This window comes from Grampus griseus, assembly GCF_964374135.1.
Source record: "Grampus griseus genome assembly, chromosome: X".
NCBI classification, from domain to species: Eukaryota; Metazoa; Chordata; class Mammalia; order Artiodactyla; family Delphinidae; genus Grampus; species Grampus griseus.
The window spans coordinates 35,994,458-36,018,205 of NC_138999.1; the positions used below are offsets into that span (position 1 = coordinate 35,994,458).

General features: G+C 35.3%; 1 protein-coding gene across 2 annotated transcripts in view; it reads left to right on the forward strand.

The window, feature by feature from the left end:
- Positions 1-23,748, forward strand: part of USP9X (ubiquitin specific peptidase 9 X-linked) — a 126,190-nt gene that overhangs the window by 50,535 nt on the left and 51,907 nt on the right. The window contains exons 10-18 of one of the 2 annotated variants that reach the window (XM_082680998.1): positions 315-467; positions 1,378-1,482; positions 5,591-5,797; positions 7,165-7,301; positions 8,473-8,621; positions 16,391-16,478; positions 19,163-19,505; positions 21,417-21,512; positions 22,330-22,541. In XM_082680998.1, coding sequence (XP_082537124.1) covers positions 315-467; positions 1,378-1,482; positions 5,591-5,797; positions 7,165-7,301; positions 8,473-8,621; positions 16,391-16,478; positions 19,163-19,505; positions 21,417-21,512; positions 22,330-22,541 — 1,490 coding nt within the window. The remainder of the gene's footprint in view (positions 1-314; positions 468-1,377; positions 1,483-5,590; positions 5,798-7,164; positions 7,302-8,472; positions 8,622-16,390; positions 16,479-19,162; positions 19,506-21,416; positions 21,513-22,329; positions 22,542-23,748) is intronic. The other variant, XM_082680999.1, reaches the window with a different exon arrangement.

Here is a 23,748-nt window from a genome sequence, read left to right on the forward strand (position 1 = left end):
CCGTGTCCCCTGCATCAGCAGGTGGACTCTCAACCACTGTGCCACCAGGGAAGCCCATATTTTGAGTTTTTAAATTCCTACTAATGTTTAAAAGTGTGAACAGGGACTTCCTTGGTGGTTCATTGGGCAAGACTGCGCTCCCAATTCAGGGGGGCCCGGGTTTGATCCCTGGTTGGGGAACTAAATCCCACATGCATGCTGCAACTAAAAAAAAAAAAAGAAAGAGAAAAAAAACCCTGGAAGCTAAAAGTGTGAACAATACTTTATGTATATATTTTTAGAAGCTTTGAAACAAGTGTTTGAATTCTATTTAGGAGTGGATACAGCAGAACAATATTTTATCCATAGTCTTGCGAGATAGTCTTCATCAACCACAGTATGTAGAAAAGCTAGAGAAGATTCTTCGTTTTGTCATCAAAGAAAAGGCCCTGACCTTACAAGATCTTGATAATATCTGGGCAGCGCAGGTAAGGAATTTAAGATGGTGGCTCTTTGGTTTGTAAAAGAAATGTACTAAAAACTAAAGAAATGGTAATAGTTGTAGTTAAAAGGGATGAAGACTTATACTGTTTGACTTTTAGTATAGGTAAATGCTTATTGTTTACAGAAGTCCTGTCAAGAATCCTTTTGAGATGGCCAGTAATATTTTTAAAATAAAAAATATTCCAACATCTACTGTATATATTTGGTAAAGGTTGGCAATTTGTAGGTTTTAAATAAGAGGCAAACGTAAAATAATAAGAAATGTCTATTGAAAGAGTATAAGACATCTATAATTGGTTTCTTCATATACTGAAAACAAAGAACTCCGATGTCAGGAAAGTTAAATCACTAGATTATTTATAAAATCCTATAATAATCCGAAAGATTAATAGCTTTTAGAAGGATAAGTGATCTTTGGTCTCAGAGATAGAAACTATGTGATTCCTTTGATTATCTTAATGACAAGTTTCTATTCATGGATCACTTAGGAAGTATTGATGAGTTCTAGATTACAAAGCTTTGTTCATTGAGTCTGTAGAAACCAAGAAAGCATTCAGTTTTGCGTTTGAGTGCTTAAGGTTCCAATTTTGAAACAGTACCACTGGTGGGCCTTATTCTCCTATTTGCAATGTTAGAACTGGCATGTTAAATTCAATAAACTGTAATAAAAGTTCACATGAATTCCCAAAGTCTACATTAACCATGTATGTCAAGAAATTGAGTTGTCAGGTTTTAGATGGCAGTTCTAAAACATGTAAAATATTAGGAATTTTCTTAGGTTACACAGTTAGTCGGAGATGGGAATACTTTATTAATAGTTTTCCACAGACAGTGTATGCTACTTATTGCTGTTCAAATTTTAGTATGCTCTGATTTTCTTTGGTTTTTCAATAGGCGGGGAAGCATGAAGCCATTGTGAAGAATGTACATGATCTACTGGCAAAGTTGGCATGGGATTTTTCTCCTGAGCAACTTGATCATCTTTTTGATTGCTTTAAGGTAATAGTTAACATAGTAGTACAGTTTCATTTTTAATACAGTTAATTCATTAAATCTATGAATGGTTCTTACCCAGTAAGTACTTAAATGGAAATCATTAAACGGTTTCTAGTGTAAAGGAATTGACCATTGTTTTCTTTTTCAATGAGATCTTGATATTCATTTTTATAATAATAGTCCTCATAAATAAGGATTTTTTTTTTTTTAATTCAGTTGTCAATTTGGATTCCTTTCCCCTAGCAGTTTGTGTTTTTATTATAGGTTCAAGTGAACTGTAGGACTGCAGGGAAGGATTAATTGGTTGCAATGAAAAATAAAGAATCAACAGCAAGGACTACCAATACCTTAATAGTCTGGGGTGATATGCACAGGCGAATTGGAAATATAATTCATGGACTTAATGGAAATGTAATTCAAAAGGTAGCCCAAGAGCTCCTACAGTCATATCTGCATTGGTGCCATGATGCACTTTTTAAAGCCATATTGTGTAGTGGTCTCTCTCCAGTTACTAGTGCTGGGTTTGTAAAAGCCAAGTGTTTGGTGAATTTGTGGATTAAGAACACAAGATGTTATGGCAGTGTTCACATAGGGGCATTCTGTTAACAACTGGCATTAGATCACGAAGGTATCTTGTTAAAAATAACAGTTATAACAGTTATACTGACTGCTGGTGGGAACATAAGTTCCTACAACCACTTAGGAAAATAGTTTGGTGTTTCTGGAAGAGTGTAAGATTTTCATGACTTAATCGGTTTGACTTCTGAATATATACTGTAGAGAAACTCATGCATATGTACACCAGTATACACAATCAACATTTGTGGCAGAATTATTTATAATAGCTAAAAATTGCTATGTAAGATGGATACATTGTGGAATGTTCATATAATGAAACATACCAATGAGAATGAGCAGATTTGAGCAGCTCAACCACAAGGGTGAGTCTAATAAAGAGAAGGTTGAAGAAAGGAATGAAGGCACACAAGAATTTCATATACCTTGATTGCATTAACATAAACTTCAGAAATAGACCCAGCTAGCTTCTGGAGTGCTGCTTACCATATTACATTTGACCTGGGTAATAGTTACATAGGTGTTTACATTATGTAGTATAATGTGTATGTTTGTACCTTCTTGATGTGTATTTCACAATTGAAGAAAAAATAATACCAATTACTGGCTTCTACCTAAGACCAATTAACTCTGAGTTGCTAGGAATGGGTCCTGGGAGTCTGTATTTTAAGCAAGATTCTCAGATGAATCTTAAGTACATTAAAGTTGTAAATCACTGCCTTATGGAAAAATTAAGTTTGAAGTACAACAAAGGCAGCTAAGGAAATAACAGAATCAGTTACAGTGGGGTACTCTAAAGTTAATTGCCATTCATTTTTAATTTTGAGATGACTTACGAAATGATGGTACATGACCAGTGATGGCCATGATGGGAGGAGAAAGAAGAGGTTGATTGTTATTACATTCTCTGGACCCTCCACTTTAGACCACTTCTAAGAGTGGTCTAAATACAATAATAGTCTAAATATAAAAATAATTCCATCATCTATGCTCCCCCCCTTTGGATTAATAGATGTTTATTGAGCGCTTACTATTTGGTAACAAGCACTGTTTTTTGAGGTGTTGGTAAAACTAACGTTCTTATGGAGTGTGTCTTGAAACTTTCTACTAAAGATGATTCAAAAGAAGCATGAAGTCCAGGTCACTTTGCAGTTCTTTATAGAGTGCAACCAAATGATTTCAAAGCTTATTGATTAGACTTATGTACTTGCCTGGTCTAGCTGGTCTAGTTTTTCAATGTTTGAGTTCTAATTAGGTCTTCGTTCTTCAAAGTGGTTATACCAGTTTACAGTCCCATTGAGATTTTCACATCCTTGCCAGCACTTGTTTTTGTCAGAATTTGGGAGTTTTGACAGTCTGCTTGGTATGAAATGTTACTTCATTGTCGTATTGGTTTTTATATCCTTGATCACTAATGAAGTTGAACATCTTTTCATATGTTTCTATTCTCCTTTTATGTGTGTGTGTGAAAAGCCTGTTCAAGTCTTTTGCCTAATTTTTCCCTTTTGAGTTGTTTGTACTTATTGGTTCTTAGGAATTCTTGACATTCTGAACACTAGTCATCTTTATCAGTTCAGGTGTTGCAAATTGTGGTTGTTTTTTGTTTTTTTTTTTACTCACCTTATGGTGGCTTTGGATGAACAAATGTTTATTTTTTTAAGGAAGGAATTTTTATTTATTTATTTGGCTGCGTTGGGTCTTTGTTGCTGTGCGCGGGCTTTCTCTAGTTGTGGCAAGTGGGGGCTACTCTTCATTGTGGTGTGCGGGCTTCTCATTGTGGCGGCTTCTCTTGTGGAGCATGGGCTCTAGGCGTGCAGGCTTCAGTAGTTGTGGCACGTGGGCTCAGTAGTTGTGGCTCGCGGGCTCTAGAGCGCAGGCTCAGGAGTTGTGGTGCACGGGCTTAGTTGCTCCATGGCATGTGGGATCTTCCCGGACGAGGGCTCGAACCCGTGTCCCCTGCATTATTAGCAGGTGGATTCTTAACCACTGTGCCACCAGGGAAGCCCTAAACAAATGTTCTTAATGGATTCTCCTTTTCATATTTAATGACTCTGGTATATGTCTGTTAGAGATAAGTACATGAAGAAAAACTTAACAATATCGTTATCATACCTAAAAACTAATAATTCCTTAATATTCTCAAATAGTGATGAAACTTCAGTTGCCTCAGATTATACCTTATTTTTGGAGTTTGTTTGAGCTAGGCTCCATAGTTTGTAATCAGTTGCATATGTCTTTTAAGTCTCTTTGAATCTACAGTTCCCCCCTTTGTCTTTACTTTTTCCTTGTAAATTATTTGTTGAGGAAACTGGATTGATTATTGCTTTGTTGTATATCAAAAGTATGATACAGAGCCTTTTTTGTTGTTGTTTTGCTAGAATATGTCATAGGTGGTGATGTGCTCTTCTTTAGGAGGCACATAATGTTTGCTGGTCTCTCTCTTTAAAATGTTCTTAATTGTAATACAGTCTAATATTTCAGTCTTGTCTTATATTCCTAGCAGCTTTCTCTTATTCCTTTCATAATTTTAAGGGGTCTAGGAGGAATTAGGAGTATGCACTCCAGTTGACTTATGACATACCCTGTATTTATCACATTGTAAATGTCTGAGTAATAATTTCATTGAAAGGATCCTCTGTAATTTACTTAATCATCCTTCTGCTATTTGCCATTAGGTTGATTTCAGTTTATTTTCCAATAAACACTGATTATCAACTTTATACATACACCTTTTCTCATGTTGTTTAGCAACATCCCTGACCTCTACCCACCAGATGCCACCAGCCTGCACACATACCCCATTGTATAAACTGGGCATTTAAAAAGTACCATTTTAGAGAGGGTTTGTTTTTTTGTTTTTCCATTTTAGAGTTTTTAAATGAGTATTCTGTCTTCTAAATTGAAATAGCATTGTATCATTTCTGTTCTGTGTAAGTCTTGGATAATAACAGACTTTGTTATAGACTTCTGTTTTTAAATGCGTGTAATGCACATTGCTCTATAAAAGGCTTTTTTCATTTATTATGAAAATGTTTGTATATCAAGTTGTCTTTAACATCTTCTAATATAATTTTAAAGGTGCAGATGACAGACTGAATCTAAGGCAGTAGTTTTCAACAGGAGGCTGTTCTGCTTCCCAGAGATGCTTGGCAGTATCTGGAGATATTTTTCGTTGTCACAGCTAGAAGGAGGAGTTGCTACTGGCTTCTAGTGGGGTAGAGGCCAGGGGTGATTTTAAACTTCCTACAGTGCACGTGACAGCCCCCCACAAAACTGGAAAAAGAGTTTTCCAGTCCAGAATGTTTGTAGTACTCATGGTTGAGAAACTCTGATCTACGGTATTTAACTGTAAATGGAGATTCTTTTGTTTTTCCTGGAATTTAAATCTGTCCTGTCTTATCGCTCAGATACCACTTGAATAATGCTGTGCTTAGCTGTGTTGTTTTTCTGATGAATATAGTTTATCCAGTGACAATTTTAAGCAGTGACCAATAAATATGTGTTGTTTCCATATCATTTAAAAAATTTTTTCTAGGCCAGTTGGACAAATGCAAGTAAAAAGCAGCGAGAAAAGCTACTTGAGCTGATACGTCGTCTTGCAGAAGATGATAAAGATGGTGTGATGGCACACAAAGTGTTGAACCTCCTGTGGAATCTGGCCCATAGTGATGATGTGCCTGTAGACATCATGGACCTGGCTCTCAGTGCCCACATAAAAATACTAGATTATAGTTGCTCCCAGGTGAGGTTGTGCTGCCTTGCTCACTTTTTGTGACCCTTCTCGTTCACCATGAGGATGGCTTAGATATAGAATAGTTCCAGATTTTTCTGACATTGTTATTTTTGAAGTGATCTTCAAGAATTGACATACTTTGTTCATGTAGGTCTCTCTTCCTCTTAGGTCTCTATGTCTAAGTTTTGTGCATCATCTAAAAGCAGTTTAGTCTTCTTAGTAGAAAGACGGTATAAACAAAACAAGTAATATAGTGGTGGTAGTGTCAGATGTATGGTGCTGAAATACCAGTTTCAAATATCAGTAGATCATATAAGATATTAAAGTTGATTATGGACTTTAGAGGTAAGAGAAGTTAGGTTTTCTTTGCTTCTTACGGAAGTTAAGAAGAATTAGTAGAACTTCCTAAACACTAAAACATTTAGTGCCTTCCCTATGAGCAGATCAACAGCTTCCCTACATTCTAACTTCTAGCATGTGTATCTTTTTAATTCATGGTAAAATGAATATTGCTGAGTAACTAATTTCCTACTTGTTAAAACTATTTCCTATACTAATGAACTGAAATTTAGATAAGAACTAATAGCTCACGTAGGTGTTTTCTTTTTTTTTTTTTTTACTGCACTTGTACTAGTAGTTCATTAAGTATTTAGTATACCAAATAGTAATAAGAACCTTGAGTTTAAATTATTTCATTAAAGAGAGACACAAACACAAAATAAAAATAATCTGTACTTAAAATTGTTAGGTACACAAACCTACATTTCTGATTATTATTGACTCGGAAGGAGTAAAGTAAAGTATGAGAAGTAAAATATATCTGAAGTTATTTTGATTTTATAACATTAATTTTTAATTGCTTATCCCTGTTTCTGTCTCTTTCTCTCCTTGTGTGTGAATTTACTTTTGGTGAATTTTTTTCACTCAGTTGCCGTACTATTTTCTTGGTAAAACATAAATTTTCAATGTTCCTTACTATGCTAAAAACAAACCCATACAGAGTAACAATTGGAGTTACACGTTATTGCTGGATTTTATTATGTGGTAGACTCTCCTAATACATTGATTAAAGCTAAATGTCTACCTCCTGGCAACTTAAAATCAAACTTTTCAGTGTGCTTAATACCTTTCTGTAGATATATCTGAATCCGTGTCATGTTGAGTTTTTATAATAGTGTTTTACTTGTGGGAGTTTTGGTAGTATATGTGGAATAAAAATGTACTTAAAAGCAGCTTTTTATTATTCTTTACTGCAGTTACAGCATAATGTGTATGATGCTAATCTTAAAAGCTCTATTTTGTAATTCTCAAACTAATTTGAAGGTGGAATTCTCCTGAGTATTGACCTATATAAAACATTGAAATTGTTTTTTAAGGACCGTGACACACAGAAGATCCAGTGGATAGATCGCTTTATAGAAGAACTTCGTACAAATGACAAATGGGTAATTCCTGCACTGAAACAAATAAGAGAAATTTGTAGTTTGTTTGGCGAAGCACCTCAAAATTTGAGGTAAGGCTTTTAGCAGAAAATTTCAATATTTTTATTTATGTGTTTTCTTGAAAAGAAACGGCATTGTCAGTTGGTGAAAGCGAGTTTTAAAAAAGAAAATTACAGTGGGGTGACAGGACGCTTACACATGGATTAAATTTGAACAAAAGAAGATTCCTTTATCATATCCACCTCTCTTATTGAAGAGGAAGTAAGACACAATTTAGTGTTAAGTATCAGAATAAAGATGATAATATTGCTTTCATGTTATCTTTTCCAACTCTTATAACAAGAAAGTACAAGAACAGATTATTCCAGTAACTAAAGTTTGGCATGTAAGATATTTAAAGTCGGCTATTTAACAAACTTTAGCTAAAATAAATCAGGAAGTATTTTTAAACTATACCTGTCATCTTTCATCATTTGAACATACCTGAAATCTAGTGTTTGAAATTAACTTTAAAAACTAACTATTTAAAAAGCCAATAGGTTTATTTTACTGTGAAAACTTCTGTAGTATGACATTTCAAAGTTAATAAAACGTTAAAACATTGCAAAGTAAACCAATTACGGAAATATAATGTCTGTAAGAAATATATAATACGGATTAGGGTAGATCCAGGCAAAAAGGGAAACAAAGCAGGAAGGATAAAATGCAGTGAGGAATGAGATTAATAGATACAACACATGCCACTGAAATTATCTGGCATACTTGATGGAAATAAGAGATAATTCTGTACTTTGAATGCCTAATAAATAAAATTTTAACAAAAGCACTTTCTTTGATTAAATTCTCCACTACATTTACAACATAATCTTTGTGGTGCTAATGTTACAAGAAATGTTTCTATTTTATAATTCTGGAAATAATCATGTAAACTTGTAAGTGCTTTGGTACTACTGTAGTATGGGAGAAGAAATCAGTCATTGATTTTCCCATAGTGTGAAATTGGAGAATATTAATGCATAGTTTTTGTATGAAGGAAGAATAGTGGAATTAATGTCTTATTTTTGAGGCATTGATTATTTTCTTTTAAATAGCTTAATATTGTCATTAAAGAAAATAACTGGCCCAAAGTTAATTCTCTTATAAAGGAAACCATTTTAAGTGTTTAAATTAGTATCTTGGAATTTAGATTGTATAAGCTCTTTCGATTACAACAGAGTTTAATTGCCTAATTATATTGTTAAGTTCTTCTCGTTTCAGTCAAACTCAGCGAAGTCCCCATGTATTCTATCGCCATGACTTAATCAATCAACTTCAGCACAATCATGCCCTAGTTACTTTGGTAGCAGAAAACCTTGCAACTTATATGGAAAGCATGAGACTATATGCTAGAGGTATGTATTGTAAGCTAACATGAACTATGAAAAATAACAGCAGTTTCCCTTACCAGCGTTTTTTTTTCATCAGTTACCTTAGAAGTGACAACAAATGTATTTTTAAAGATGCGAGGTAGTTGATTTTATAAACTGTGTTCCTTTATGAACTTGTGATCCACTTTTACTCCCAAATCTTACACACTCTAAACTCCAGGCCAGCATTTCAAGGCTCTTTACTAAGTGCTTGCCTTACCCACTCTCCTTGTTTAAGTTGATTTATTTTTCTTCCCTGCCTGGGAGCTCTGCCTGCCTATACTACAATTGGTTGTTACCTTCCTAGGTATGTACCTGACTCATTTTCATCCTTTGTTTCCTTACTACCACCACCGTTATCTTTTCAAGAAAACTTTTGTCTAAGTCTGTTCTTGCAAATACTGTAGTTCTTTTGTAATCCTAAGTCCATGTTTCATAAGTTCTTCAGACTTTACGAATTAAAAGTTTATAAGAAAGAGATCCGAGGCTACTAGAATCCACATGTTTACATTGGTTTCAAAGTGTGGATTTGTTTTAACATGTTAAGGTAAAGATTTCTGTGGTGTCAACAGTCCGTTTTTAAGCGCCTGCTGTATGTGGAGCTCTGTTTCAATGTGCTTTTGCCCTCTGACAGTTGTGTCTGAGTCTGTGTGCTAGGGTACAGATGGGTTCTTAGTACATATTCCTCTGTCTTATGCCAAACTCATAGGCCCCAAAATAAACCCCAGAACTATCTTGTAGGTTTAAGTTTCTTCACATTGCCATAGAAAGAAAACTTTATATTACCACAGAGATAGAATTGAACATAATGGTTACTGAACATACCACTCCTTTAACATGTTATAGTAGAGTCTGCAGAAGCCAATATACGTATTAAAAATGAGGATATTTCTAATACTCATTATTTGAAGAGTTAGACTCTTGGCATTGTTGAATAAAATCCCAACCAAGGTGCTTATAAATCACAAGGTTTTTGCTTTGCTTAACACTTACGGTACATACATACATTCCCATATATAAAACTCAGATAAACATAATTGAAAAACTAAGCAGCTCTCAAGATACCTGAACTGATTTTGTTGACTCTGTTCTTCCATTTACCACTCTGGGCCAGCTGAGTCCTCCTAGTTAATAGATTGCATAGCCGGTTTAAGCATCAGGCAACTGATAGGCACCAGGCAATAATCTTTTATCATTTCAGTCCTAAGTTCCATCTAAGTAGCATGATAGAATAATCAGGGCAACATAGGCATGCAACCATATGATTTACGTTATATACCAAATGCAAACAAAATCTGAGAGAGGCAAAAGAGGTTTGCATGTAGTACTCCCAAGCATTCAAACATCTCGGCTCAGTTTAATGTAACTCACATTCTGTTATGATGCCACCTCTTCTTGATGGTACAAAGCCCTCACAGATGCCAATGCAGGCCTTCCCCCCAAATGAAGCCTTAATATAAACCACACGTGTTGCATTGCTAATTTTTACTTAATTTATTTGCATGTGGTATTTCATTTAATTTCATTGTCAGAGGTTGAGAATCCTGCTCTCGAGGCTATCAGGAGATGATACATGTACAGTTCAGCCTCACTAGGGTTTTCTTTTCCTTTGTAGTCAAATTCTACATGAGTCATTGCTTCCAGTTTCCCTTCTTATATTGTCTGTATCTTCACAAAGTAAGAGATGTGAATCTGCCTAGTAAGATTGCCTAGATTTGAAACATGACCTAACATATTAGGTGTATGACCTTGAACAAGTTATTTATGCTAGAATAATGCCTGGTACATAGTAAGCCCTTGAATTTTTGTTGCTACTGTTATGTTCCCCTGACTTAATTGACACCATACCTTCTAACTATCTTTGATACCTTTTCTTCCTCTATTGTAGTAATATTCTGATTAATACTGATCAGTCTCCAGATACTTAAATATGGGGGAGAAAGTAATTTTTAAAGCTAGTAAAATTTTCCTTGTTAAAACAAACTTTTCACACCATTTGGAAATCGATCAACCACCGATTTCCAAATTTGCAATTCAAAAATAAATTACGTTTTAGCCTCTATATAATGAAAGTGTTGCATGGATCCCATTAGGTATGAGACATTATTCAGCAGGATAACATCAGGCTTCTAGTTCACTGATATTCTCAATTTCTGATAAGTATTTCACCAGTATTATTTGTCCTGCCAATGTTTCACCTGTACTAGTATCTTAAGCTTTGGCGGGGTGGGGTGGGGTGTGTGGCGACATTTCCTCAATAGTATGGTCAGCCGATTCTGCCTCCTGTTTTAACATTATTTAGATAAAGTAATGAACTTACTAAAATTATCTTCAATATTTACTCATGTGTTCTTATTGCCTTCAAGCATTGGTGCTTACCAAGTCATTTTTTAAAAGTTTTTTTATATGCATACAACACAGTATAAAACCATCTCTCAGTTTTCACTTAAGGTTTACCTTATTGGTAGGATAGACTTTGTACTGGCTTGAACACTTATAAAAGTTTTATTTACCATTTTTCCTGGTTTCTGGATAGAGTTGGAGGACTTGTCTTTATTGTAGATCACATTTTTGCATTTTGTCTTCTGAGGACTGCCACTTTCAATTACCTCCTCATATACAAGGAAACCCCAATAAAATTAACAACTGATTTATCAGAACATTGGAGGCCAGAAGGCAGTAGGGCAACCTTTTCAAAGTGCCAGGGGCAGGGAAGGGACTTGACAACTAAGGACCTTACATTCAGCAAAACTGTCTTTCAGAAATGAAGGCAAAGTAAAGACATTCTCAGACGTTGCGATAATTTGTTGCTAGCCAACTTGCCTTTGAAGAAATATTAAAGGAAGTAATTAGGCTGAAAGCAACTGACAGCAGACAGTAATTCAAAGCCATGGGGGGTGGAGGGGGGAATAGAATACCTGAACAGTATAAACCCATAAACTGTACCTAAAAGATATCTGTAGAATACTCCACCCGAAAACAGCAGAATGTACGTTCTTCTCATGTATACACAGAATATCCTCCAGGATAGACCATACTCTAGGCTATAAGCAAGCCTTATTAACTTTAAAAGCATTGCAATTATACAAGTAGGTTTTTTGTACGCAGTGGAATTAAATTATAAATTAAAAAGTAAATTTGGGAATTTCATAGGTGTATGGAAAGTATACATTCTTTACTAACCAGTGGGTCAAAGATGAAATGCCAAGTGAAATGAGAATATGCTGAGATGAATGAAAAAGAACAAAATGTCACAACTTACAGAGTGTTCCGAAATCAGTGCTTAGAGGAAATTTATACTGCAGAATTCCTGTATTAAAGAAGAAAGACAGCAAATCAGTAACATTTCACCTTCAAAAGGTAGAATAGAGAAAACTAACCCGAAAACAAAAAGGAATTAATAAAGATTAGAGCAGAAATAAGTGAAATAGAGAAGAGAAAATCAATGAAACTGAAAGTTGGTTCTTTGAAAAGATCAGCAAAATTTACAAACCTTTAGTTAGGCTTAGTTGTGAAAGTCAAAAAGGAGAGGCCATCACCACTAACCTTACCAAAAATTTAAAAAATAAGAGAATGCCAGATTACTGAAATTGACTCAAGAAGCAATTGAAAATTTGAATAGATGTATAACAAGTAAAAAGATTGAATTAGTAATCAAAAAACTTCCCACAAAGAAAAGCCCAGAACCAGGTTTAGTGAATTTCATTAGTGAATTACTGAATTTACTGAATATTTAAAGAAGAATTAACACCAGTCCTTCACATATTCTTTCAAAAAGAGGAATACTTCCAGGCTCATAGTATGAAGCCATTATTATCCTGCTACCAAAATAATACAAAGACATCAAAAGAAAATTGCAGATCAGTATACCTTGTGATATAGTCAAAAGTTATCAAAAAAAACAAGCAAACAGAATCCAGCAACATATAAAAAGGATTATGCACCAGGGCCAAATGGAATGTATCCCTGTAACACAATGTTGATTTGACACCCCAAGTCAATTGTAATATACCATATTAATAGAATAAAGGGCCCAAACTATGAGATCATCTCAGTAGATGCAGAAAAAGCATTTGACAAAATCCAACACCTTTGATTATAAAAACATTCAGGAAACCAGGAATAGAAGGAAATTTCCTCAACCTGATAAAGGGCATCTCAAAAAACCTACAGCTAACATCATACTTAATGGTGAAAGACTGGCTGCTTTCCTCTTAGGATTAGGAATGAGACAAGGATGTCCACTCTAGTCCCTTTTATTTAACATTCTACTGGAGATGTTAGCGAGATCAACTAGACATGAAAAAGAAATAAAAAGCATCCAGATTGGAAAAGAAATTGTAAATTATGTCTAATAGATAACACCATCTCATATACAGAAAATTCTAAAGAATCTGCTAAAATTTATTAAAACTAATAAATGAGTTCCCCTAGATTGCAGGAATTAAGATCAATATACAGGAACTTCCCTGGTGGTCCAGTGGTTAAGACTCCACGCTCCTGGACTTCCCTGGTGGCACAGTGCTTAAGAATCCGCCTGCCAATGCAGGGGACACGGGTTTGAGCCCTGGTCTGGGAAGATCCCACATGCCACAGAGCAGCTAAGCCCGTATGCCACAACTACTGAAGCCTGTGTGCCTAGAGTCCATGATCTGCAACAAAGAGAAGCCACCGCAATGAGAAGACTGTGCACCGCAACGAAGAATAGCCCCCACTCGCCACAACTAGAGAAAATCCACACGCAGCAACAGAGACCCAATGCAGCCAAAAATAAATAAATTTAAAAAAATAATAATGACGAGCCAGTTCATGTTAGCCTTAGCCATAAGCTCACTGATCTCTTTATTTATTTAGAGCTGAATGTTTATGGGCAGAACCACCAACCATCTTGTTTATGTTTTATAAGCCCGGAAACTGCTCTGTGGCGAAGTGTAGGGCTCCTCTATTCCTATTTAGCATAGAGGGATCTTCTTACTTCTTGACTTTTCTTGATTATTGTTTGGCTTTCATTGAATGTTTTCAAATCTCTTCCCTATGTTCAGGGTCCCAGCTCTTGATAAAGTGCTGCCACCTAAATAAAAGGGAGAGGATGCTAAAACTAGTGGGTAAAAGTTTGATAGACAAGCTATTTACATAGTCTCAAAGTATGTCCCCACAAATTAATTAAAAAGGAAAATAGTAACTTTACAGTGGAGAAACCTGGTGGAAACCGCATCGACCAGGTGATCAAAGTTGACATGAATACTGCCGCAGAATGACATACGCTATTCCTCCTGATAATGATTCTGTGAGGAGGATATAGGGTTACTTCTGTGGTACTCTTTGTTGCCAAAATGCCTAGCCTGAATCTAATCATGTGGAAGCATCAGAGAAGCCCACATTAAGCAACATGCAACAAAATTGGCTCATAGTTTTATAAAAGGTCAAGAAATAAAAAGAATGTTGAATTCTCCAGATTAAAGAATTAGCGTGACAGCTGAAAGCAGTGTGTACTTAATCTTGGATTTGGGGTAAAGAAGGCATAAATGGACATTACTGGTAAAATTGGAGATATTTTTTGGTTATCTTAATTTGGGAGGGGGGCAGTTGGGCAAGGATGCTCCTGGAATTTAGTGGGTAGAGGGCTGGGATGCTGCTACATATCCTACACTGCTGCATAGGGCAGTTCAACGCAGCAAAGAATTATCCAGCCCCAAATGTCAATAATGTGCTGTTGAGAAGCCTTGGGTTAGATAATACAATACTATTGTATCAGTGTTAATTTGATAATTGTGTGTGGTTATGTAAGAGAATGTCTTTGTTATTCAGAAATGTTCATTGCAGTATTTAGGAATAAAAGGACATGTCGCCAAGTTACTCTCAAATGGTTTAGAAAAATTACACACACACACATACATATATGTGATGATTAGTTAAGCAAATGGGGCAAAATGTAAACAACTGGTGATGCGAGTAAAGGTCGTAAGTGTTTCTTATATTATTTTTTAAACTTACTTTTGAAATTATTAAAATTTCCCCTAAAAAAGAACCTGACAAACAAAACTGTGTGTAAACTCCTTGTTAAGGAAAAAAGTCCATCATTTATTCAGGTACTTTGACTGGTGCTCTGAAAAAGAAAATTGCTACATAGTGGAATAGAATTCTACTCAATTTCTTGAGAAAACCTCTTGAGAAGTAGTGCTTCAAGTCCTGAGCCCTAATGAAATTGACTTTTTTGGGGAGTAGACAATATGTGTTTAGGACTTGGGTAGATAGCAGTATTATGTGGAAGTAGAAAGCAGGTAGTCATAATACATTGGGCTGCTTTTCTTCACCAAAGCATCAAAAGATGTTTCTAAACATTGTAAGTGGTCCATCTTTACAACATGTTAAGATTTTGTTCAGAGAAGAAACCTCACTGTATTTGAAGGCATTTATTGGACTTCCCTGGTGGCACAGTGGTTAAGAATCCGCCTGCCAATGCAGGGGGCACGGGTTCGAGCCCTGGTCCAGGAAGATCCTATATACCGCAGAGCAACTAAGCCCGTGCGCCACAACTACTGAGCCTGGCGCTCTAGGGCCTGCATGCTGCAGCTACTGAGCTGAGTGCTACAACTACTGAAGCCTGCACGCCTAGAGCCCATGCCCCGCAACAAGAGAAGCCACCGCAAGGAAGAGTAACCCCTGCTCACCGCAACTAGAGAAAGCCCGCGTGCAGCAACAAAGACTCAATGCAGCCAAAAATAAATTAATTTAAAAAAAAATTAAGACATTACCATTACTATGTCTAAAGCGTCACACACAATCAGAATTCTTTGGCACTAGCATACACATACCATAAGATCCAGGGTATGGAAATACCAGTAATTAATGCTAATTAAATTATACAATTTCTTTTTAAAAAATTACATAATTTCTTATTCCTGCATAACTTGCCTCAACTTTCTGGAAGAAATGTCACTGATTCCCAAGTAGTTGAAAGCACGTGTTCAGAACATTTGCTTCAGCTTTCTTCTGCTCTAAGCCACAAATTAACTTGACCATTTCCAGATCATATATGGCTTTTTCCAATAAAATAAAAACAAAAAAACACTGTCCAACGTGTTTTTAGGACCGGAGGTGCTTTTAAAGATTTTTTTTGCTCTGGTCTTTCATTGCAAACACTGTGAGACTTTTTTCTTCCATTGTAGGGTATACTCTAATGAAAGTAAAACCAAAGGGTTTACTAGCTTTATTTTATTAAAATTTTTTTAAGGAATTTCCAAATTAAGCTAGGCCTAGTGACCAATATATACCCATCATCGTGCTGTGATAGAAGGGTAGGTTTTCTTAAATTTATCTGAGAATGTTCAAGGCTTTCATAACATGCTGGTGGTGATTATGGTATGATAACTTCATTATGTAGAGTAGCATCTTGCGTTAACTCTAACTTCCTAGATAGAGGTTGGTAATATGATTTTTTTATAACATAGGCCACTCAGGTCAGTCTTAGGCTGTAATCAGAAATTCATTATGTATGAAAATTGGGCGAAGGTGTTGTATGAAGAATTATTTTTGACAGCACATTTAACAGACTATTTTCTTTTGGTTATGTGAAAGGAAAGGTTATTTTGGTTGGGAAAAAGGAGATGGATAGAAACTACCAGTAATTAGTAAATTTCATGTTGCCTTTTAGTGATAAAGGATTAACGACTTTTTAACTGACTTCCTTTGATTAAAGTCAGCAATGATATGGATAACCATGTGTATAATGCAAGATTTTTCTTAATTTGCAGACCATGAAGACTATGACCCACAAACTGTGAGGCTGGGAAGTAGATATAGTCATGTTCAAGAAGTCCAAGAACGACTTAACTTCCTTAGGTTTGTTTTAAACAATTGGTGTTGCTCTTTTTAAGACAAATAAAGAATACCAAGTTGATATGCTGTATGACTAGGTCTTTGTTAGGTGGCTCTTGCCATATTTTATTTCCCCATGTGGAAATCATTACATGAAAGTCACAGGACATTTCCCTATGTGTTCATTATTAAATACTTTTAAATTATTGGCTGAGTTTTAACTTTTCTTCTTTGACTGCAAAGAAGTATTTTGAAGAGAACACATTTAAACCTTTTGTATATAGACTTCTGGTCTTCATGTTTGTTTATATTTATTTTTAAAGAAGAGATTTCCATATTTTGACAGAACCAGGTAGAGAACCATATTGTCTATGATATCATAGACAGTAAGGAAATGGGGAGAAAAGGCTGTTGGACCAGCACCCTAAAAGAGTGATTGAGTTCTTTGGTGCCTCATTTATCCTAACAGTGGCTGACAAAGGCAGTCTGGAGTCATACGTTAACAACATTATTCTGATGAGGATGAAGAAAAGAGGTTTATTCCCTTAAGCCAAAGTTAAATGTAGTCCAAGGCTTGATTTACTCATTGATGTTTAGCTTTTAATGATTATACACTTGTAGATTTGAAATTGTTAAAATTTTTTATGATGAGAGGTTTCTTGTGAATTCAGAAACCACATCATATAGCAGAAGAGCTTATTCAGATCATAAGCATGCTGAAGGAAATGCCCAGATTATCAGTGCCTCAGAAAATCTATTGCATTTATTATTTTGATACACTGGGCAATTTTCTCCTGGGCTACATTAATTATAGGCTTACATTTATTGAATTATGTGCTTACTTGGAAGCATTGACATAAGTAGGTACATTAAGATTTTAGCTTGAGGGAAAACTCTAGACACCAGATTTTAAGAAATTTGGCATTTGTTTAAAATGAAGTGGTTTTGTGTGTGTTTTGTTTTTCAACCATCTAGATGGAAGGACCTTCCTCCCCAGATTGAGAATCATTGCCATAGTGAGCCATTGTTATTGATTGGTGTGTGTTGTATCTTAGATTGCCTAGAACAGAAGGGTGGTTATCAGCTCTTTTGCTAAATTAAAGTTTGGGATCAGAGAACTTGTTTTTAGTCCTTGCTCTATTAGTACCTATCTATATGACCTACAGCAATTCTCTCAAGGGATGGGAACCGAACTTGACTATGTATTTGGCTTGTGTTAAATGCTTTACATAGCAGTGCAGGGAGGCCGGTATTATCCCAGTTTGATTAATAAGAAAACTGAGATTCACATGGCTTAAATTAGCTTGTTTGAAATCACACAACCAGCATATCATAGTGCTGCACTACTCAAGTAGGTGTATCTGACTTAAGTCTATGCTCTTTCTATTAGACCAGTGATTTTTCAAACCTACCTTGGAGCCTTAGGGCTTCTGAGGAGCTTCCTCCAAGATTTCTGGACAGGCAGTAGAGGTTTTATCCCCATTTCTCACTTCTTTCCTCCTCTTCCCAACAATTGAAACATCTCTGCTTTTATTTTTATACATTGGCCTTGCAAATGGAATTTTTGCTTGAAGAAAGTTTTCTGCTGCTGTTTTTAAAAACCAAAACAAAACAAAATACAACTCAAAACTGAAAACAACTGTATTTTATCATATTGGACCTCAGTTTCCTATCTGTAAATTAGAGGTGACAGGGTTAGGTGGGACAGGTGCTAGAAGCCCTCTTTAAGCTCAGCAGTACTATGAAAATATCAAAGACACTAGAATTGATAACTCAAAATGCTTTGAAATGAAGAGGGAACCTTAAATACATTCACCTTGCTATGTAATTGGGAATGGAGCCACCATTACATTAGCTAAAGATTGTGTTAAGTTCTTCAGAATAAAATGAGATGTTTATTCTCTTGTCATTCAGAGATGTGGCAGACAGGGTGGGTGGATGAATGCTAAAAGAAAAAGAAAGCTAACTGAAGAAACTAGTTGAAACAGAATTCACTTGAACTAAACCTATAGTCCCAAAACTAAAAAGACGCTCGAGAATGCCACTGAATAATTAATAAGCATCCTGTTGAGTTTTGACATTAAAAAGTTTAAAATATGTCAGTTATTCTGTTCAGTGTGGCCAAGTACTGAGTGATGAATATTAGATCATCATCAAATATTAAAATTTAAGCAATTTTAACTCTTCAGCGTTGATAAGTTGGTTATCTATAAAGTCACATAATAGAATATCTCTTTCTCCAATGATACCATATAAGCACAATGCTAAATCTCAGGTAACCTATTAAACATACTTTCAGAATGGCTGTTTCAAAGATGGAACTGTTTAAGTTCAGGGAACAAATCTTTTTTTCTCCCAATGTGTATCCTTTTATTTTATTTTTATTGAAGTATAGTTGATTTACAGTGTTTCACGTGTAGAGGGAACAAATCTTTTTTTCAGTTTAGGTCCAGTGACGTAGCAGAGTTCCTGGCACATTGTAGGTGCTTAATATGTGCTTGTTGAATGAATTAATATCTAGTATTTTTTAGTAATAGATAAAAATTAAGAAATAAGTTATTTTAAGATGTTGATAAAAACTGACATCTTTTTACCTGTAGTTAAAATATAATTGTGATAAATGGATTATTTCCCATATATAGACACAGATTGCCTTTCAGGATAAAAAATTATGTAGATCTAATTGCTAATGTTTTATGTTTTTTAAGATTTTTATTGAAGGATGGCCAATTGTGGCTCTGCGCTCCTCAGGCAAAACAAATATGGAAATGCTTAGCAGAGAACGCAGTTTACCTTTGTGATCGTGAAGCCTGTTTTAAGTGGTATTCCAAGTTGATGGGTGATGAACCAGACTTGGATCCTGATATTAATAAGGACTTCTTTGAAAGCAATGTACTTCAGCTTGATCCTTCTCTACTGACTGAAAATGGAATGAAATGTTTTGAGCGATTCTTCAAAGCTGTGAATTGTCGAGAAGGAAAACTAGTAGCAAAAAGGAGAGCATATATGATGGATGATTTGGAATTAATAGGATTAGACTACCTTTGGAGGGTAAGTGAAAAGTAGGAACTTTGTAAGCAGTGTATCTGATGTAGTTTTTCAAATAGGTAAGAAATCACATTTGTACAAATGTACAAATGTATGTATGCTGCTCTCTGATGCTTGTCGCAGGAGGTAGTGATAGTTCATCTTTATCTTACTTTTCTCCCTCCCTCCCCCTCCCCCTCCTTCTGCCACTGATGTTCCTTTTGTCTTGGCTTAGAATCTGTCTGTCCCAGATGTGTTTAGAAGTGAATGCACTGACCATACAGATCTTTCATGCCCCTCCATGAAAGTTATTTTCTTCCCTTTTTTAATTTAAAGTAGACCTCTTTCTTCTTCAGCATTAATTTTAGCTTACCCATTTAATGCTAAAATAGAGGACAGAAAAAAAGACTTTATTTAGAAAGGATTATGAATGTTCACTTTATCAGCACTGTTTAACTTGTGATATTTTTAGATACCTGAGTAAAATATTATCTACTTAAGGCTAATTTTTCCACCTTTCCACCTTTATAGTATTTATATATATATATATATTTTTTTTTTTTTTTTTAGTTGAGATATAATTGACATACAACACTACATTAGTTTCAGGTATACAGCATAATGATTTGATGTGTACGTATTGCAAAATGATCACAATAAGTCTAGTTAACATCTGTCACTACACAGTTACATTTTTTTTTCTTGTAATGAGAACTTTTAAGATTTACTCGAGAATTTCCTGGTGGTCCAGTGGTTAGGACTCGGTGCTTTCACTGCTGTGGCCTGGGTTCAATCCCTGGTTGGGGAACTAAGATCCCAAAAGCTGTGAGGCTTGGCCGAAAAAAAAAATTTACTCTCTTACCATTCACGCTTTCAAATATGCAGTTACAGTATTATTACCTATAGTCACTGTGCTCTGCATTACATCCCCAGGACTTACTTATTTTATAACTGGAAGTTTGTACCTTTTGAACCCGTTCACCATATGGCAACCATTAATCTGTTCTCTGTATCTATGAGTTCATTTTTTTGTTTGTGTTTTTTATTTTTTTAGATTGCACATATAAGTGAGATCACACAGTACTTATCTCTCTCCGTCTGACTTATTAGCACTTAGCATAATGCCCTCAAGTTCCATCCATGTTGTTCTAATATAGTATTAATATATTATTCCTATCTTTAAAAATCTGATCACAGCAGTTTATATTGTTTTCTGGATATGAAATATTTTTCTGCAGACAGACCAAGTTGTTTACTTTGGTATTTGAGTATTCAGACTTTAAGTACGTGGTTTTCAACATTTTTAAACAGCAGAGACCCTTTTTAAAAGTCAAAATTTAGATAATACTCCAAAATGTAAAACTAGTTGAAGTGAGAAAGGAAAGCGTGATTTTTTCTTGTGACTCAGTCTCCCTATGCTTCACTCCCTTCCCCCTCCCAAGCCTATTATAGGGTTCATCCCTAAAACTCGTCATCACTCCTAGAGTTCTCTACATAGTTTGAAAACCACTGATATGATTAGATGAGTGATGAAGATCTATACAAATGGGGTAGGGGTGGGTAGCCTTTTATGGTAAGCTGTATTTCATATAATCTTTGTTTCCTTTAATTAATTTGAATTCCTTCCTTAATATCTCACTGCTTGGTTACCAGGGTGTTGAATTGCAGGGTTAAATAATACTAATGACAGCATATTTTATTCTTAGTAAAATGTGTCTTTCTTTCTTAACTTGATTTATTCAAAGACTTGAGTTTTGCATTTGTTATATTTTTGGTCTGTTTTCTCACTTTAATTTTACTTGATTATCAAAGTCGATGTTCCCTTTTAAATTATTGAATGCTGTATTAAAAATAACGGAAGGTATGGTTAGAATGGAAATGCCCAACTAAAATATTTCTTGAAAGGTATTTACACTTGAATCTTTTTGAACCTAGGTGGTGATTCAGAGTAACGATGATATTGCCAGCAGAGCTATAGATCTCCTTAAAGAGATATACACGAACCTTGGTCCAAGGCTACAGGTCAATCAGGTGAGGATTGACATGTATTAAAACTTACACGAATTTGAATTCTGATTGAAGAACTGTTGCTAATAAGAATTTTTTTCTTTACTTCAAGATTAACTAGAAATTGTTTTTGTTTCAATTCGTATTACAAAAACATACCTAAAATATTTAGTCTACATTTCTCTCCTACAAAACGCTGTCTAAATGAGTTTCATCTTGATATAATTATCTTGAAGTGATTATTTTGAGTATAGTTATGGTAGGAGATTTCGGCCGAATTTCTTTCCATTCTGACACCTAATCCTGAAGTTCATGTTTTGTGTATCTAGTTTATGCTTGTTAACTTAAATAATGTTAGCTTCCTTTGACAAAACATAGTGTGTGTTTGTTATTGTTGTTTCTATTTTATTGATGTATAGTAGATTTTACAATGTTGTGTTAATTTCTACTGCACAGCTAAGTGATTCAGTTATATATACATTCTTTGTTTATTTTCTTTTCCATTATGGTTTATCAGAGTACCTTGAATATAGTTACCTGTGCTATACAGTAGGACCTTGTTTTTATCCATTCTGTATATAGTAGTTTGCATGTGCTAATCCCAAACTCCCAATCCATCCCTCCCCCACCTTCTCTCCCCCTTGGCAGCCACAAGTCTGTTCTCAAACATATTTTATTATCAATTATCAATATAGATTCTCTCGTTAAATAGGATCATGGTTAAATGAGATCTACCTTTAAATTGTTGCCATCTTTAATTAGATTAATGTTTTATTAATATATATGAAACACTATATACATATAAAACTTGAACTGTCTTTATTTGGCCCATTATTTGTAGGTGGTAATCCATGAAGACTTCATTCAGTCTTGCTTTGATCGCTTGAAAGCCTCCTATGACACACTGTGTGTTTTGGATGGTGACAAAGACAGTATTAATTGTGCAAGACAGGAAGCTGTTCGAATGGTTCGAGTATTAACTGTGTTACGGGAGTATATAAATGAATGTGACAGTGATTATCATGAGGAAAGAACAATTCTACCTATGTCAAGGTTTGTGAATAACTGATGTACTAGTGCTACTTCTTAATTATTTGACATTTTCCTAGCCATTTGATTTTAAAAAGTGATGATGTACAGGAAGAAGGAGAGAGGAAATTTTTCATTTTTTGAAAACGTTAGTGTCTTGCTTTAAAACAGTATTTGTATCTTACAGAATTTTTTTTTTTTTTAATAGTAGGCCTTTTTTGTTTTGTTTTCAGGATCTGTTTTTTGCTTGTTTTTGTTTAGGGCATTCTCAATTAAATCTAGTTCTTTTTTTTTTTTTTAACTTAATGGCTTTCTTTTTTTGGCTGCATTGGGTCTTCGTTGCTGTGCGTGGGCTTTCTCTAGTTGTGGTGAGCGGGGGCTGCTCTTCGTTGCGGTGCGTGGGCTTCTTACTGCAGTGGCTTCTCTTGTTGCGGAGCACGGGCTCTAGGCATGCAGGCTTCAGTAGTTGTGGCTCGTGGGCTCTAGAGCACAGGCTCAGTAGTTGTGGTGCACGGGCTTAGTTGCTCCGCAGCATGTGGGATCTTCCCAGACCAGGGCTCGAACCCGTGTCCCCTACAATGGCAAGCAGATTCTTAACCACTGTGCCACCAGGGAAGCCCTCTAGTTTCTTCTTTTTATTCTGGTTGGTCTTTTTTTGTTTGTTTGGGAGTTTTTTTGCCATTGACTTTGTTACCTGTTAAGTGTTGCCAGGGGTATTTTGCCGTTGAAGTGCTTTGATGCCATTCATTTCCACTGTTAAAAATAATAGTATAGTCTGGTTGCAGAGTAATTGGAGAGAACTCTTAAAAGCTGCTTTGACAGATAGCCAGTATAGCAAGAGATATTTGAAAATGGTCTACTAACATTTCTCTCTTTTTTTTCTTCCAGTTTTATTGAGATATAATTGACATACAGCCTTTATAAGTTTATAATAATTTGTCTTGGTACATCATGAAATGATTACCACAATAAGTTTAGTGAACATCCATCATCTCATATAAATACAAAAGAAAGAAAAAGGAAAAAATACTTTTCCCTTGTGACAAGAACTCAGGATTTATTCTCTTACCAGCTTTCATATATAACATAGAGCAGTGTTTATTAATCATGTTGAGCATTACATCTCTAATACTCAGTTATCTTATAACTGGAAGTTTGTACCTTTTAACTGCCTTCATCCAATTCTCCCTCCCCCGTCCCGCCCCCCCAGCCCGATAATCACAAATCTGAT